The 14,531-nt window shown below is 35.2% G+C and overlaps 2 protein-coding genes across 4 annotated transcripts; one reads left to right on the top strand and one right to left on the bottom strand.

Annotated features, from left to right (window-relative positions):
* The first annotated feature begins 3,004 nt into the window (after positions 1-3,004).
* LOC117780072 (RNA pseudouridylate synthase domain-containing protein 2) lies at positions 3,005-7,696 on the top strand. Of its 3 annotated transcripts, XM_034616462.1 has the most exons (10): positions 3,014-3,092; positions 3,208-3,567; positions 5,773-5,947; positions 6,001-6,223; positions 6,284-6,371; positions 6,429-6,649; positions 6,714-6,904; positions 6,965-7,236; positions 7,302-7,457; positions 7,521-7,696. In XM_034616462.1, exons 1-10 carry the CDS (start codon positions 3,054-3,056, stop codon positions 7,611-7,613), a joined length of 1,818 nt encoding a protein of 605 aa, XP_034472353.1. In that variant the 5' UTR covers positions 3,014-3,053; the 3' UTR covers positions 7,614-7,696. The 3 variants fall into 3 exon arrangements, with proteins under 3 accessions (XP_034472356.1, XP_034472353.1, XP_034472354.1); XM_034616463.1 differs by lacking the exon at positions 3,014-3,092 and having other exon boundaries at positions 3,196-3,567; XM_034616465.1 differs by lacking the exons at positions 6,714-6,904; positions 6,965-7,236; positions 7,302-7,457; positions 7,521-7,696 and having other exon boundaries at positions 3,005-3,092; positions 6,429-6,653.
* An 18-nt stretch (positions 7,697-7,714) lies between these two features.
* LOC117780071 (lysosomal alpha-mannosidase) lies at positions 7,715-13,741 on the bottom strand. Its single transcript, XM_034616461.1, is given in 11 exon segments — positions 7,715-8,394; positions 8,462-8,904; positions 8,960-9,371; positions 9,435-9,655; positions 10,141-10,431; positions 10,434-10,774; positions 11,521-11,654; positions 11,775-11,911; positions 11,972-12,177; positions 12,236-12,606; positions 13,439-13,741. Coding segments are annotated over 11 exon segments (3,252 nt in total). The 5' UTR covers positions 13,565-13,741; the 3' UTR covers positions 7,715-7,824.
* Between the last annotated feature and the right edge of the window lie 790 nt (positions 13,742-14,531).

The raw sequence follows: 14,531 nt of genomic DNA, 5'->3' as shown, positions 1-14,531 counted from the left end.
TTTAATTTGACATTCGTTGTTTGTTTGGTGTTGTGTGACAAAGCATAAAAATTATATATTAAAATAAATTCCCAGCCTAATCCCATAAATAAGTTGATTTTTGCTCTCTTCCTCATGACACACATATAATAAATACATAAATACACGTGCCATAACGTGAATGTGAATATATATACTTGGTTATTTACTTATAGATAGAAACATATGTATGTATGTATTTGTGCGACACATACATATTAATGTTTAATTTTGATGAAACTTTCATATTGTTACGTTAAACAAAAGAATATTCTTGGCGTAGGCCCAACAAAAATTAAATTCCTCGTGATTTAGTTGAACAGGGCAAAATCATCTCAATGTGCGGGAACTGTACGATGTTTAGATATTCTTACTACATAAGACACAGGCACACAATGTAGATATATGTATATAGACATAAATATTTATAATATAATCTGTGAGCTTAACGCTTATTTAAAGTCGTTGTACCATAAGAAAAATTATTCTTAATATTATGATATGATCGATATATGTATTCTTAAAATCAGTAAGGATTGTAAAATGTTATTTATACTGACAAGAAAGAAAGGTGATCTTCGGCATGTGGAATACTTGATACCCTAAGATACTCCTAAGACAAATAAAAAAAGTTCAGCAAAATGCGTTTAAGATGCAAAAGACAATATCAAATAAACAATCTGTGAGATTGGTTTCGTTAAGATAGCTTTGAAATTAAGAAATATATATAATGGAGTCTCCTTTAATTCGTTACACATTTCTGAACAAAGTTAAAGTACCCTCTTCAAGCGTATTAAAATATGAAATGTATACTTATAAATGTTTCTCAATTTTTACTTAAACCCATGCGAAGCAATAACATACATACATACATATGTATGAATGTACATATATGTACATATGTCCAGGCAAATATGCATGTTAGTCAACGTATAATTTATGTATGTGTAGAGCTGAATGCGAGTCCGAGTTGGTTTATGTTGACCTAGATTCGCCTGGGTAATTATATTGCAATTATTTGACTTGTTGTTGGAGCGTTTAGGTCACTGCGCTGGGACTTAACCTTCGTTAAGGTTGACATTGAAATATATTTTTCAATTTCCTTCCATTGAACAGGTTAAAGTTCTACATAAAATCTTAATTCTTGTTTGCCTTGAACGATTGTTTTGTTATGGTTTAGTATTTGACCACCTTAAAGTTGTTGTAAACATGTTGATTACTTCATAACTTGGGAATATTAATTTTTGTAATGCTCTGACGTAACCCAATGCTGGGGAGGCATTAAAAATATCTCCTGGAATCAAGGCGAAAATATCGTGTAAACGAGTATAGAGTAAAATAGCCAACAATGAGCGCGACCATTGCATGTCCGACTGCGTGACTAGTTTAGCACACCTGCTCTCTCTCTCTCTCTTTTGCTCGCTCTATACTCTGTCTACACTCTCTCTTTGCTCCCCTCCGACTCTGTTGCTGTTCTCCTTGAAAAGCACTCGGTCACGAAACTACAACATCCTTCTCTAAAGCCCACAACTCAAGTTAAGGCGACCAAAAAAGGCTTGCCCCTTATTTAGGGCAACATTTAATGGCCACTGGCCATAAGGCTCTTGGTCTTGGCTAACCAGAAGTCTGGGCGACTGGGTGAGTGTGGTTGTGTGGGTGTGTGGGCGTGTGTGCGTGTATATGAGAGTAAAAGTTGGCATTTGCTGCTGGTGCCAACGAAGAAAGTGATTAAATCAGCACGATATTTTGTAGGTGTGCGCACTCACCGATTACATTATTTTTTCTCCATTCTTAGCGTGTGTATATGTGCGTCTGTTTGCGTGTGTGTGTGTAGTTGTAAATTGACTTTTCGCCTGGACAAAAAAGTCAGAAATGACGACATCATGATTCCTCATCAAAAATTATACAAACTGTAAAACCTACCCAGCTAAAACTGCGTGCTTACAAACAATATAGTGTGCGGAATCCTATATACAATAAACATTGCATATATATATAGATTAAATATAAATATACATATGTATATATATATATACTCAAGGTGTGTTTCATAATAAAAACCCATTTTACAGCGTCTGATTTGTGAAAAACTTTCTATAAATCAACTAAAACTATCATAACATTAGCTTAACAGTGTTTTAACGGACCTGCATACATGGGCAGATGTATCTACAAATTAATTTTATGGCAATGTTATGATCTTTTAGTTGATTGATTAGCAATATTTCAATTTATGTTTATATTTATGTAGGTACAAAATATGTAGAGAAATTTAGTATTTACAGTTTCGGGTTAAGGTAGATAAGAACTTTCCATTTAAAAATATTTACTTAGTGCCGGTCAATTTCATAAACTCAAAATTCTTTGCTTGCAGTTTGTTATCTTTCTCAAAATCGATTGCATGTGCATTTATTTCCATTGCATGCTTTGAACTCATATTTGTTTACACTTGTTGTGGCAAAAAAAAGTGTAACGGAAAATATCAAAGCTTTCTTTTGAGCTTCATTAGATCACATCTTTCGCTAAAAGCTCCATTAATTTCTGTATTTTTTTTGGCCTGTTCGATTAGTCATCCAATAACTTTACTCCTCAATCTTACCCGTTTTCACGTTCTTTAATTGTTGTAATTTCAAAAGCAATTACATAAATGAATTCCCATCCCATTGTTTGTAGCAAACTGACATTGAACTTATTTAATTTGCGGACAGTATGCTTAATACATTAAAATGTAAATGTGAACAAAATTGCTTTATATTTTTCTAAAATATATTTTAATTTTACTATTTAATACTGATACTGGTAATTTAAAATGTTTATAATCAGACTGCAATTAATAATGAAAGTGATATACCCAACCCGCAGTTTTTGCTTACAAGGTATGCAAATTGAACTTTATGAACTAAAGAACCGATACATGCAGTTCGATAACCTAGATTGCAGAGCGCGCTCATCAAATTAATCGAACCGATGTTGTCGGAATCGCGAGAGTGGCACTAATTTTAGTTATTTAATAAATATTAAAATTAAAATACTTTATGAAGTATTTGCGGTTTGCTGAGAATACATTACGCCTGGCAAGTTCTCAATTTAAGCAGTGTTTGCAGATTCAGCCGCTGTTTAGTTATTCATTCACTTATTCGCTTTTGTTGCTGGCGCACACGTGTTGATGGTTTTTGTTTTTGTTTGCAGTGGTATAATTGTTTTATTACAAGACGCTTGCTAAACGCGCCAATCAAAGTGAAAAGTTTTGATAAATCCTTTCTGTGTTGGCCAAATATGACTTTACCTAAGGCCTTGCGCCATGTGCAAACGCAACACGGCGACGACACGGTGGACGTTGAGAACATATTCCTGTTCCGAGCTGACGTCGACTGCACAAATGTCGCCGCTACAAGTGCCGGCGGCGCCTCCACTGCGACTGCGGCCGAGACCAAGGCTGCGGCAGAGACTAGCGCTGCAAATAACGCAGATGTTAAAGCCAAGTCAGAGCAGACAAAGCCCTTTAACTGTGTATGGACCTATGAGGCTAATGAAGCTTCCGGTAGTCAAGTGAGTTTAACAAAAGTTTCATTTAAAATAACATCCCTTAAGAATACATATTTCTTAATTTTGAGATTAACTAAATATTTAAGAATACTTCTTTTTTAACTATATTTAATCTTAGAACCTTTGCCATTACTTTTCATCTTCTCTTTGGCCACGTTTTGTTAATTAAAAGTTTAAAGTATTGCAATATTTTTATAATTAAGGGAACAGCTATTAAATTATCATTTTTTTTTTGCTTTCTCCTTTATCCTAGATTTCTTTTGTCTAAATGTGTGAATAGATAAACGTAAAGCTCATCAATTAATATAATAGTTCAATTCCCCTGAGATGAACTCTGCACTGAATGTCATTGTTAAAGAATAAATAGCAAAAACTAATTACAATTTCTTTTATTCTAGTTTTCTAATCTATACAAATATGATGTAAACCCTATACTTTATCTACTAACGTGCATATCTGCATATAGAAAGATTAACTGGCATTACAATATTACTTGTAGGGTATCTCGTTGTTCAAAATTGGTATCTCTAACTGAAACATCCTAAATACGCCATTTTTTCATTTATATGTACATTCTACAAAAGTTTCGTTTTATTTATTTTTTTTAGCCAAAATCGGATCAATGCGTTATGAATTTCGTATAAGATTTGTTTCCGCTTGTCACTAATACGGGAAATATTTTAGTTGAGGCATTTGGCACGTACATATGTATGTATTTCCGTATCTCTGAACAGATAGAATTTAAGATGAGGCATTTAAAAGTTGAAGATTCTCAGAGTTTGTTTGTGTGGTCAGGCTGTTGTTTGTCGTCGTTTGTCACGCAGCCTGAATATATATCTATATCCTTGTGAGGACTAAGCACGTAGCTTATGTTAACCGCTACTAAATAAACTCATACTCATTTGTCTACCGCAACAAGGAGTTTAGTATAACTAACATTTGTTTTAGCTGCACGCTGACTAGAGAACACGAGCTCATGGCTTTCAGTTGGACGTCTCGTTTACCTTCATATTTTAACCGCGGATTTGGCATAATTATTTCTCATTTTGCTTTTCCTTTCTGCACATTTGAAGGGTGCTTTTGTCGCTTCTTGTTATATTCTGTGTAAATACTAAACATTTAAATGGGTATGAAAGGTACAATTATATTTTTGAGATATTTTTAAAATTTTAATTAAGATTATCTTACTAACAATTAATCTGAAGAGTTAAGTATTTTTAGTAATTATAGTACGATTAAATAATATATGTTTATCAAAATAAAGCTGGCTTACAGGTCGAGCAGGTGTTATAACAAAGTTAGAAATAAATATATTTTTATGTGAAAAATTTAGAAATTTAGAAATTGTTAGAATATATGCTTAAGACCGTACTGTAAAGAGCTTAAGAATTAAAATAGAAATGATTTAGTTAAAGCAAGTGCAGGGCATCTCCTAGTCGTGTAATCTTCGTCTCGTTGAGCGTTCTTATGTGTCGTTCCTTATTGTTTGCTGACGAGCTGCTCCTTGTCAAGTTGGCGCAACCTGGCGCTTCCGCAATTATCAGTGGTGGCAACAGTGGCTCCTGTTTTTAAGTAGGTATCGTTGCTGCTCCTTAAAAGTAAATTGCTCCAAATGTTTTTGTCTTCCATTATGCGCCTATTGTGTCACTTGCATTTAAAGTTGCCACAATAAGTACACGTACATAGAGAGATATCTCAATGTCTCTATTTCTCGCAGTGTGTGTGACGACAGTACACTGTGACTTGTCGTTCGTCGTCGTTGGGCTATTGAAATAAGGAATGAGTCTTCACATTAAAATAGAGGATGTCAAATCTGTGAATGTATTGGTGCACACTTTTATTATTCAAGCTTCTCCTTGTTCATTGTTTTGAATGCAGTTCCTACTCACACTCCTACTGCTCCTGCTCCACGTGGCATGGCCAGTAAGTATGCCCACGGCATTCCTTTTGGGTAGCGACTGTGCTGTGCTGAGCAAACGTGATTGTGTCCGCCTTCCTCTAAGATACGAATGCGGACCACTGTTTTATGATGACAATTTGGGTTTGTTACAACCGTCTATTACTTTTCCTGCAGTTATACGACTTTCCTTTCTATTCTTTTTTCTTCTTCTGCTTATTTGTTAGAGCCTTTTAGTTCTAAGCGTGTTTGTCAAGTTCCTTGAACCTACATTCTTGATAAGAACTTGAAAATGTTAATTTTTCTTTTAGTTAGCGACGATTGCCGAGGAATCTCCCATGACATTACCAGAAAAGCGAAAGGCGCCCCAAGCTGATGAAACTGTTAAATCGAAGAAATCAAAATTGGAAACGAAAGATTTGAAAGTAACTCGACCTGGTTTCAGCGAGGAAAGATTCGAAGAAACATCGTATTATACGGAAAATGGTAAATACTAATTTCACTTTATATAGAGCAGCATTATCAAACGCAAACTGAAGGTTTGCGAAAGGTTTACCCTTATTTTTTTACATTCACAACGTTTACTAAGGGTCGCTGGGTAGGTCAGAAGATTTTGGATGTCTTCTCTCGTGAGTTTCGAGCACATCCTGCCGAGGAATACAAACGGAGCATCGAGGCGGGAACATTGCTAGTAAACAATGAAAAGGTACCAGTTGACTACAAGTTAAAGCACAATGATCTTTTGGCCAATACGGTACACAGGTATGCCAATTAAATAGTTAATTAAATAATAAATTCAAAATACTTTGTGTCCTTTTACAGACACGAAGTTCCAGTTACTTCACAGCCCATTGAGATCATACACATGGATGAGGAAATTCTAGTTGTTAACAAACCGGCCTCAATTCCAGTAAGTTATTTATGATTTAAATTAATAGCAATTCTAATTTGGTTTAAAACGTTTTAGGTACATCCATGTGGTCGATACAGGCACAATACGATGATCTTTATACTCGCCAAGGAGTTTAATCTTAAGAATTTGCGTACCATACATCGGATAGATCGTTTGACTTCTGGTATTTTGATGTTTGGCCGCACTTCGGAAAAGGCTCGTCAAATGGAGCAACAGATACGAAATAGACAAGTTCAAAAGGAATATGTCTGCTGTGTCGAAGGAGAATTTCCCGAGTAAGCAGTCCATAAAGAGGCGTAGAGAGTATCTTAAGCTATATTTTTATAATCTTAATTTCAGTGGCATAATTGAGTGCAATGAGCCGATTGAAGTCGTAAGCTATAAGATTGGCGTTTGCAAGGTGTCGCCGAAAGGCAAAGATTGTAAAACAACATTCAAAAGAATATCACAAACTGGTAAATATAGTATCGTGCAATGTAAACCCTTGACAGGGAGGATGCATCAAATCAGAGTGCATTTACAATACTTAGGTAAGTCAATATTTTAAACCATAACTTGATATATTACTAACTTAAAGTTTTTTTTCTTAGGATATCCAATTGTGAACGATCCCTTGTATAATCACGAGGTGTTTGGTCCTTTAAAAGGACGCGGCGGCGATATTGGCGGAAAAACAGATGATCAATTGATAAACGATTTGATAGCCATACACAATGCTGAAAATTGGTTGGGCATTGATAGCAACGAAGCTCTAACACTCAAGATTGCCAATGAAGGTACTATAGATAGTCCATCTACCAGCAAAATATCAAGCAACGTTTCTACAGTGACAACTGAAACCATAAAAAGCCCTGGTCTTCAGGTAAAAGTATAGATTACTGTTTCCTTACCTAGCTTAATTATAATTTAACGCATTTATATTTTCAGAAAACGGTTTCTGCCCAAACTGGCTATGAATCCCCCGATTGTGGCTTTGATCCCAGCAAAGTAACAACAGATCCGCATTGCTTAGAATGCAAAATGAACTATCGTGACCCAAACACCGCAGATCTTGTGATGTATCTGCATGCGTGGAAATATCAAGTTGGTTCTTAAAACTCTTATCTTTTGAACTTAAGAGACTAAGGCAATTATTTCTAATTTTAGGGTGTTGACTGGGAGTATAGTACAGATCTGCCAAGTTGGGCCACAATGGATCCGGATAATTGGCAGTTAAACTTGAGGAAAGACCATTGTTAAATGTATAAACTCTTGTATAATGTATATATATAATATACAACTCAGAATAAAATAGACGTTTTAATAATTGTAAATTCGATTAATTAACACAGTTTTGTATATAATTATGCAATATACGTATTTCAAAAGTATATATTTAAAGTTAAGTATTGTTGATAATATTCAAAGAGAATTTGATGTAAGAGACAACAGTTATACTCAAACACAATCATTACTTAAGATAAATGACAAAAGTGCGAATTTCCATGGGGCTCAGCTCGATTAGATATTTATCATTTTCTCTTGCTGGTAGATTGACTTTTAAGTTATCGGTACTCTCCATTTCGATTTGTCTACCCCGGTTTCTGTGTAAAGTAAAATGTCCAGTGCGAGCATTACGTTTAATCCGATTACTTTCGGCACCCAACTCCCCAGTTTCCAAGGCCTCTTTTGCGTACTTAACGCCCAACATAGGTTTAGATGCGTCCAGCAGATGAACGCTCTTCGAAGGCTTTGAGAATATGCCATAAGTATTGTAACTCTCATCCTCGGGATCTGGAACAAACTCCATACGTCGATGCTCATCTAACCAGGCATTTCCATCCAGAGTTGTTTCCCGCATGTTCACAATCTTAAAGCCACCGAGTACATCTTCAACATTGAATTGAACGTACTGCGAATCGTGATAATCATCATTTTTCTCCAGGATGTGTTCAAATCGCACGAGAAGTTCGTTCTCATGCCATGGCTCTAAGCTGAGCAAGTGCACATATTTCGGTAGGGTCAATGCAATGCCAGAATACTGTAAAAAATAGTATAATTTGATTAGAATAGAAATTTTTCCAGTTAAAAGTATAGAGTATACTCACGCTATTCGTAAAGGAAGCAAGCCATTCTTTGTCGCTGTAGGCGCTCATGTTGCTAAAGAACTTCCAAGAAGGCAACAGAGTCTCCAGCTGCAATAAGCGTTCCATTGCCTTTAAGGAGACATCCGGACGAAGGAGGGATTCACCCACAAATAGATGATGTTTACCTCTGGCAATTAAACCTGTACCGTATTCAGTTTCATTGAGAGCTTCGTCGACACCAAATGCGTCATCGTGTAGCAAGCGACGATGAACCATCAACTCCAAGGCGCCATCCCGCATGGAGCTGCCACCCTGAGCTCTGTCAGTTAGGATTGCCATACGAGCCGTTGGGTCCTCCAGGGCGATTTTCGTGGTAACCGGATAATAGTTGCCGGCAACACTTTCATGCAGTTTTAGATTCCAAGTTTCGCGATGATTTCGCTGGCGTTTCAACATTTCACGACCTGTATACAAAATAAATTTATAGACACTCCATATATCAAAGATACTATTGCCTACCATTGGAATCGGTGTAGAATATTCCATCTGATTTAATGTCAGAAGTGAAGCGAGTAATCACTTCTTTGCCAACCTTATCATCTATGGGAATGGGACCCACCAACCACTCAAACTCGGCGTGGTGGCTCTCCTTATAGATGCGCACTACTTGGCTAATCCACTCGTTAAATTGCTGATGCACCTCATGGACCAAAGGACCCTTAAACACCGTAATGGATGCATGATCGGTGGCAAAATGCAATTTGTTGTCCTTGGGACGAAATATGTAAGCGCCTGATGAACGATTAAGGAATTCCTTATTGTCCCCAATAGCACCTTCATAGTATAAGAATTCCTGGGAAACCATTCTTGTCATGCCATCGGCTGTGACTTGTGAAAGGAAACCATTTGTATCAAATGTTAATTTGAGCTTCTGTAAAGGTAAATAATACATGATATTATTAATAAATATGATATATTTTATATTGTTAATTACTTTGTATCCAATAACAGTATTGCTCGATGTTTTCTTTGGCGCAGAAACAGGCCTAATTTTAACAGTATCGCTATTTGATTTCTCAATATAATAGGTCTTATAGCCAACGGCTGGTAAATTGGAGGCCAAGAAAATAAGTTCATAGGTAGCTCTCGAATTTCTTTGTTTAATGGAAGACACAGCAGACGGCACGGGAACCACTTGAGTTGGCAAACTTTGCCCTAGAAAATAAAAATGATAATAATAAATTAATTATATAGGAAATTCTGTTTCCCGATGATCTACGAATAACAAAATCGTGGAAAGGCTTTAAAATTTAAATTAGACAAAAATAGAAAAACCAAAAATTAGAAAAGACCGAAATAAAAACTATTTCATTATAAATCAAGCAAAAATTTTACTTTTAGTAAGATAATAAAATCAAGTATATTGCAAAAGAAGGTCAGGTCTTTTTCGTGATAATATAAAATATAAACTTTGACCGTCTTTATTATAATGATGAAAAAAAATGATAAAAACCAAAGCATTTTGTCCTAATATGAAATAACTAGATTTTTTTAAATAATTAAAAGTGAAATGTTTTTTTAAAATTATTCCCCTAGTTATCTTTTATATTTTCTTTAAATATTATTTAAATTTATTTGGTTATAGATTAGTTAAGTGTTACAAAATTATTTAGAATTCGCATAAGATATCGTGTTCTTACCTGTCTGATCGATGACAAGGTATTTGTAACCTGGAACGGGGATTCTTACATGTTCATTGGTGGTATGAGCTAGTGGATTGTAAAGTGTTACGGCAAATCGATCGTTATCTTCCGAAATGCTACAACTGGTAATATTTAAAAGAGAGCAAGTTTTAAGTTCCAAGGGATAATTTCGGCCTGACTCCTGAGAGAATTGCTTGGATGACAATTGATTCAGCACGGATCTTATATTTGTAGAGCAAGCACGAATGCCGACACTCAATCGCTTGGCATAATCCAGGGCAACTTTTGCTTCTCCGTTCCTGTAACCGCATCGTGATGCTGCATTATTCCCATCGTTTCACGCATAAAATTCAAATGGGGATCAAACTCGGGAAATCGCTTTGGGGCCAGAGCACTTAGTTGCTTGCAGACTTGCAGGAAATGATTGCCATCTCGCTCGAAACGCTTTAGAGTTGGTCGCGATGTAAAGTAACCGGTCCAATAAGCGTGAGGATCGGAGGCATAGGGAAAGAAGTCATCGCTCTTTGTAGGCCACGAGATGCCAGCATCATGTAGGGACTTCAAATAACACGATGGTGTCGAGTACAACAGGTTTATGTTTGAACCATTTGCCTGGCGTTCATTCGCATACCTAAAGTCAAATGATATAGGAGGAATTTTTTTAAGTTCTCTCTCTGTCTCATTTATTAGCTGCCTTACTGTGTTAAGGAAAGCCTCTGTCTCTACTCACTTAATTAGTTTATCCAGATTCTTATACCACATATCAGCATTTTGGTAATGGAAATCCTCACCCATTGTAATAAGTACGTTAGGAGTTCGGTAACCTTTTGCCATTTTAATGACAAATTCAAAAAACGCATCAATCTATACACAAAAAAAGTGTTTATCTAGTGATGTAAATCAAAACTTTGAATCGAGTCTTATATCAAAATGTAAAGTCGAGAAAAAAAATTGATTTGTCTATTTTTTTAATTTTTGTCAGAATCAAAAAAGAGGACAAATAATGATAAAGTTAACATTTCGCAAAGAAATCGGTTAAGTAAGAAAAAAATGGACATTGATAGGAATAAATTGAATTTTCTGATTATGATGCTGAATCAAACAAGAGTTCATATTTTATTAAAATCAATTTAATTAGCTGGATTGGTCTTAAAAAAAAAAGGAAAATTAAAGTAGGTAGCTGAAAATGGCATCTGCGAAAATCGAGATTTAGATTTTTCTATATAAATTTTTACAGTACTACATTTATTCTTATTAGTTATTATCTTATGATTAGGGTTAACTGGATTTATGAACCAAATTAAATGAGTTAAGAGGCTTTCGTTAACAGTTGGGGGAAAATAAAATTAAATGAGGAAACACGTGTAGAACATTTACCGTATTAATTTGTCGAGATTCTTGTAATAAACTTGAGCAGCTTGATAAGTAAAATCGCCACCCATTGTTATGATGATATTGTTCGTACGATAATATGTGCTTTGAGTCTTAACGTAATCCAAAAACTTATCAACCTGATGTAGTTCCAGATATGAAATTGGGGGTAAGACAAAACAAAGACAAAGACAAAAATTAAATGATACGATATAGGATAGACCATAAAGGAAATGATTTAAATAGATCTGTTCACTTACCTTCTCCTTCACATTGTTATCGGGACTATGTTTGCCATCGATAATGGGTTGATCGGCGCATAGAATATCGAAACAGAATCCACTCGGTGCTTGATATTGATTATATAGAGCTCCAGTAAACAAATCCGACTTTTCACCTGAAAAAATATATGTTAATTATTTTGAAATTATGTGAAATCGAAGCATGACAAAGTTACCCAGATTATCTGAACCATGCCATATCATTTCGGCCTTCTGTGTCATCAAACGTTCGTCCTTATCTTGATAATCTAACCGACCAAAGAACAGACCATCGAAACCCATTTGGGCAAACATGGAAGCCATCTCTCGGGAATGTCCAAACGGATCAATCTGCCAACCAATCTTTGGTCTTCCACATTCTCCAAAAGTATCATTCAAACGCCTTTTAATTATTTTCTTTGATTAATGTTTTTTTAAACACCCATAATTATATTTATTACCTCAATCCCCAAGCAAATTGATCAATAACGCTTTGATAATGAGTTGTTGCCTCATCATTCATGCTCCAGGCTCCTCCAATGAACTCCAGTCGTCCCTGATTCACCAACATTTTGACATTATCCTGTTGCTCCTTTGTCTGTTCCTTCCACCATTTGAAGAAAAACGCCGACTCCACATAGATGAATCGTTTCTCAGGATCCTTTAACAAGGACTCCACCACCGAATCAATTATATACTGCACACCAGCCTTCTGTATAAGGGTCTCACTTCCATAATAGTATTGGTCGACAGTTTTTAACCATCCAACATCGTCATGGGTATGGGCTATAAGATGCACATTCAGCATATTTGGCTTCGTTGGATGACAGCTCTGCAAAAAGATTTTTTTTTTTCAAATATGATTACTAAGTTACAACTTTTTAATATACAAATTCAAACAAGAAAATAATTTCTTTTTGGAATGGGAATTACTTATAAAATTCATAATTATTATTCTTTTTATAACAAGCATGATCTTTGCAAAATTTTGAAGGTTCTATTTATTGTTGGTTCTTTATACTGCTGATCAATCTTACTCAGCATTAGTTATAAAAGCCGGTTGATACTTGATTGAGATAATTGAGCATGCTCTTATTAAGAATACATATATAAATAATCTTGATCATAGTGTCGAATCGGTTACCACTTTAATTTTATTTGTAACTAATGAGTATTATTTTTATGACAAACATTTTTTTTTAATGTGTAATACTGAACTGCAGCTCACTCTTTTATACTGCTTATCAATATTAGTCAGAAATAATTTAGAAAAATAAACAAATAAACACAAAATTGGCGTAATTTGATACTTTCAACAAAAACGACTCCAATAATAAATATAATATTTATATTTTGTATACATATGTTTAATGTATATTCTTGATCAGTGATAAGTCGGTCAAATAATTAAAGAGCAGCTTTTCTCAACTTAGTTTAACGCTATCTTATATTATATTGCTGATAAGACGAAACCGGCAGAGTCATAGGTTCAATCAATCAAGCGCTCGCTTGTATATACCAAGTATAAAGAGAACAAGAAAATTTTAAATGTTGGCTCGTTTGACCGGCATATACATGTACTTTTTTTTCAACTTCGTATGTGTCGATATGTGCAATGCATTTTTTGCTGTTATCTATTTTGCTTTTAGATATCAATCACTCACCGGATAACCGCATTGTGCTCCTTCATCTGGTTTCGAAACGTCTCCAAGATTTCGCAGTTCGACCTTTTGTAGGACAAAACCGAGAATATAGCACAATACTAGACAAATGTGAATTTTGCTAGACATTGCAACTTGATGTAGTTGCTATTGTTAAACTAAGTGCGTTCAAGTCGTATTTCTTGCTTTTCTACGCATCTACTGTGTACTCAAATTACGATAAGGGGAAATAAAATGTTTTAATGTAATTAATTGTATGAATATCAGGCACCGTCAGCAACAACCAGACGCGTGAATATTTCAAAGCGTACTCGCATTGTCGATTTGAGGGCTTAAGCGCGTCGTCCACTGAGCGCGCAGCTAAGAGAAGTATTTGTTGCCCTGCGCAGGTTACTTATTCCCACACAAGAGAGAGATGCAAGTGACGTCACAAGAGAATGCCAATTATTTAAATTCATATGTGCAAGTATGCACTTAGACATTTCTCATTTCTGCCACATTGAGAATTTTAATATAAATATTTTTAAATTTTATTAACTTTAGAAATATATTATTTTAATCTAGCAATCATTGTGTGCATTTATAAGGTCCAGTGCATACGTCACGGGTAAAGTTCTTTAGGGTGTAAATAAGTAATCTTCATGGAGCTATAGCATGTGCTCTTTGAAGCGCTCTCTTTCTGGAACGCTCTCCGAGAATGGCGGCTTAAGCTCTTTAGAATACTCACATATACAAGTACGTGAAACGTATGTGTGTGCTGTAACAGAGTCGAACTGCAAGTAATCTGAGTTTTTGTTACTTGATTTACTCCGATTTCTCTTTTAAAACAGGCAAGTCGAAGGTGACACGATTTATGTAGAGAGTTTGCAGTCTTCAGTGTTGCGCAGTGATTGTATGTGAATACTCTTTACAGTGCGTGTATTATTATCTTCTTAATTAATTTATTTTATTTTTTATTGAACAATTTCATGAAGATGATAAGAAAAATGTCATTGAGGTACCACTTAAGAATATAGGGACCTCTGGGGGTTACTTGGTTTTGTTCTGCATGTTGAGGAACTCATTCGATCTGTTGGTTCTGATTCACAGCATTGAT

This window comes from Drosophila innubila (assembly GCF_004354385.1).
Source record: "Drosophila innubila isolate TH190305 chromosome 2L unlocalized genomic scaffold, UK_Dinn_1.0 4_B_2L, whole genome shotgun sequence".
NCBI lineage: Eukaryota > Metazoa > Arthropoda > Insecta > Diptera > Drosophilidae > Drosophila > Drosophila innubila.
This window is presented reverse-complemented; position numbering and strand designations above follow the sequence as displayed.

Coding starts and splice junctions, on each gene's coding strand:
- LOC117780072 (XM_034616462.1), top strand. CDS start 3,054: ATGAAGTATTTGCGGTTTGCTGAGAATACATTACGCCTG. Junction 3,568..5,772: donor ATGAAGCTTCCGGTAGTCAA/GTGAGTTTAACA, acceptor TTTTTCTTTTAG/TTAGCGACGATTGCCGAGGA. Junction 7,237..7,301: donor TAAAAAGCCCTGGTCTTCAG/GTAAAAGTATAG, acceptor TTATATTTTCAG/AAAACGGTTTCTGCCCAAAC.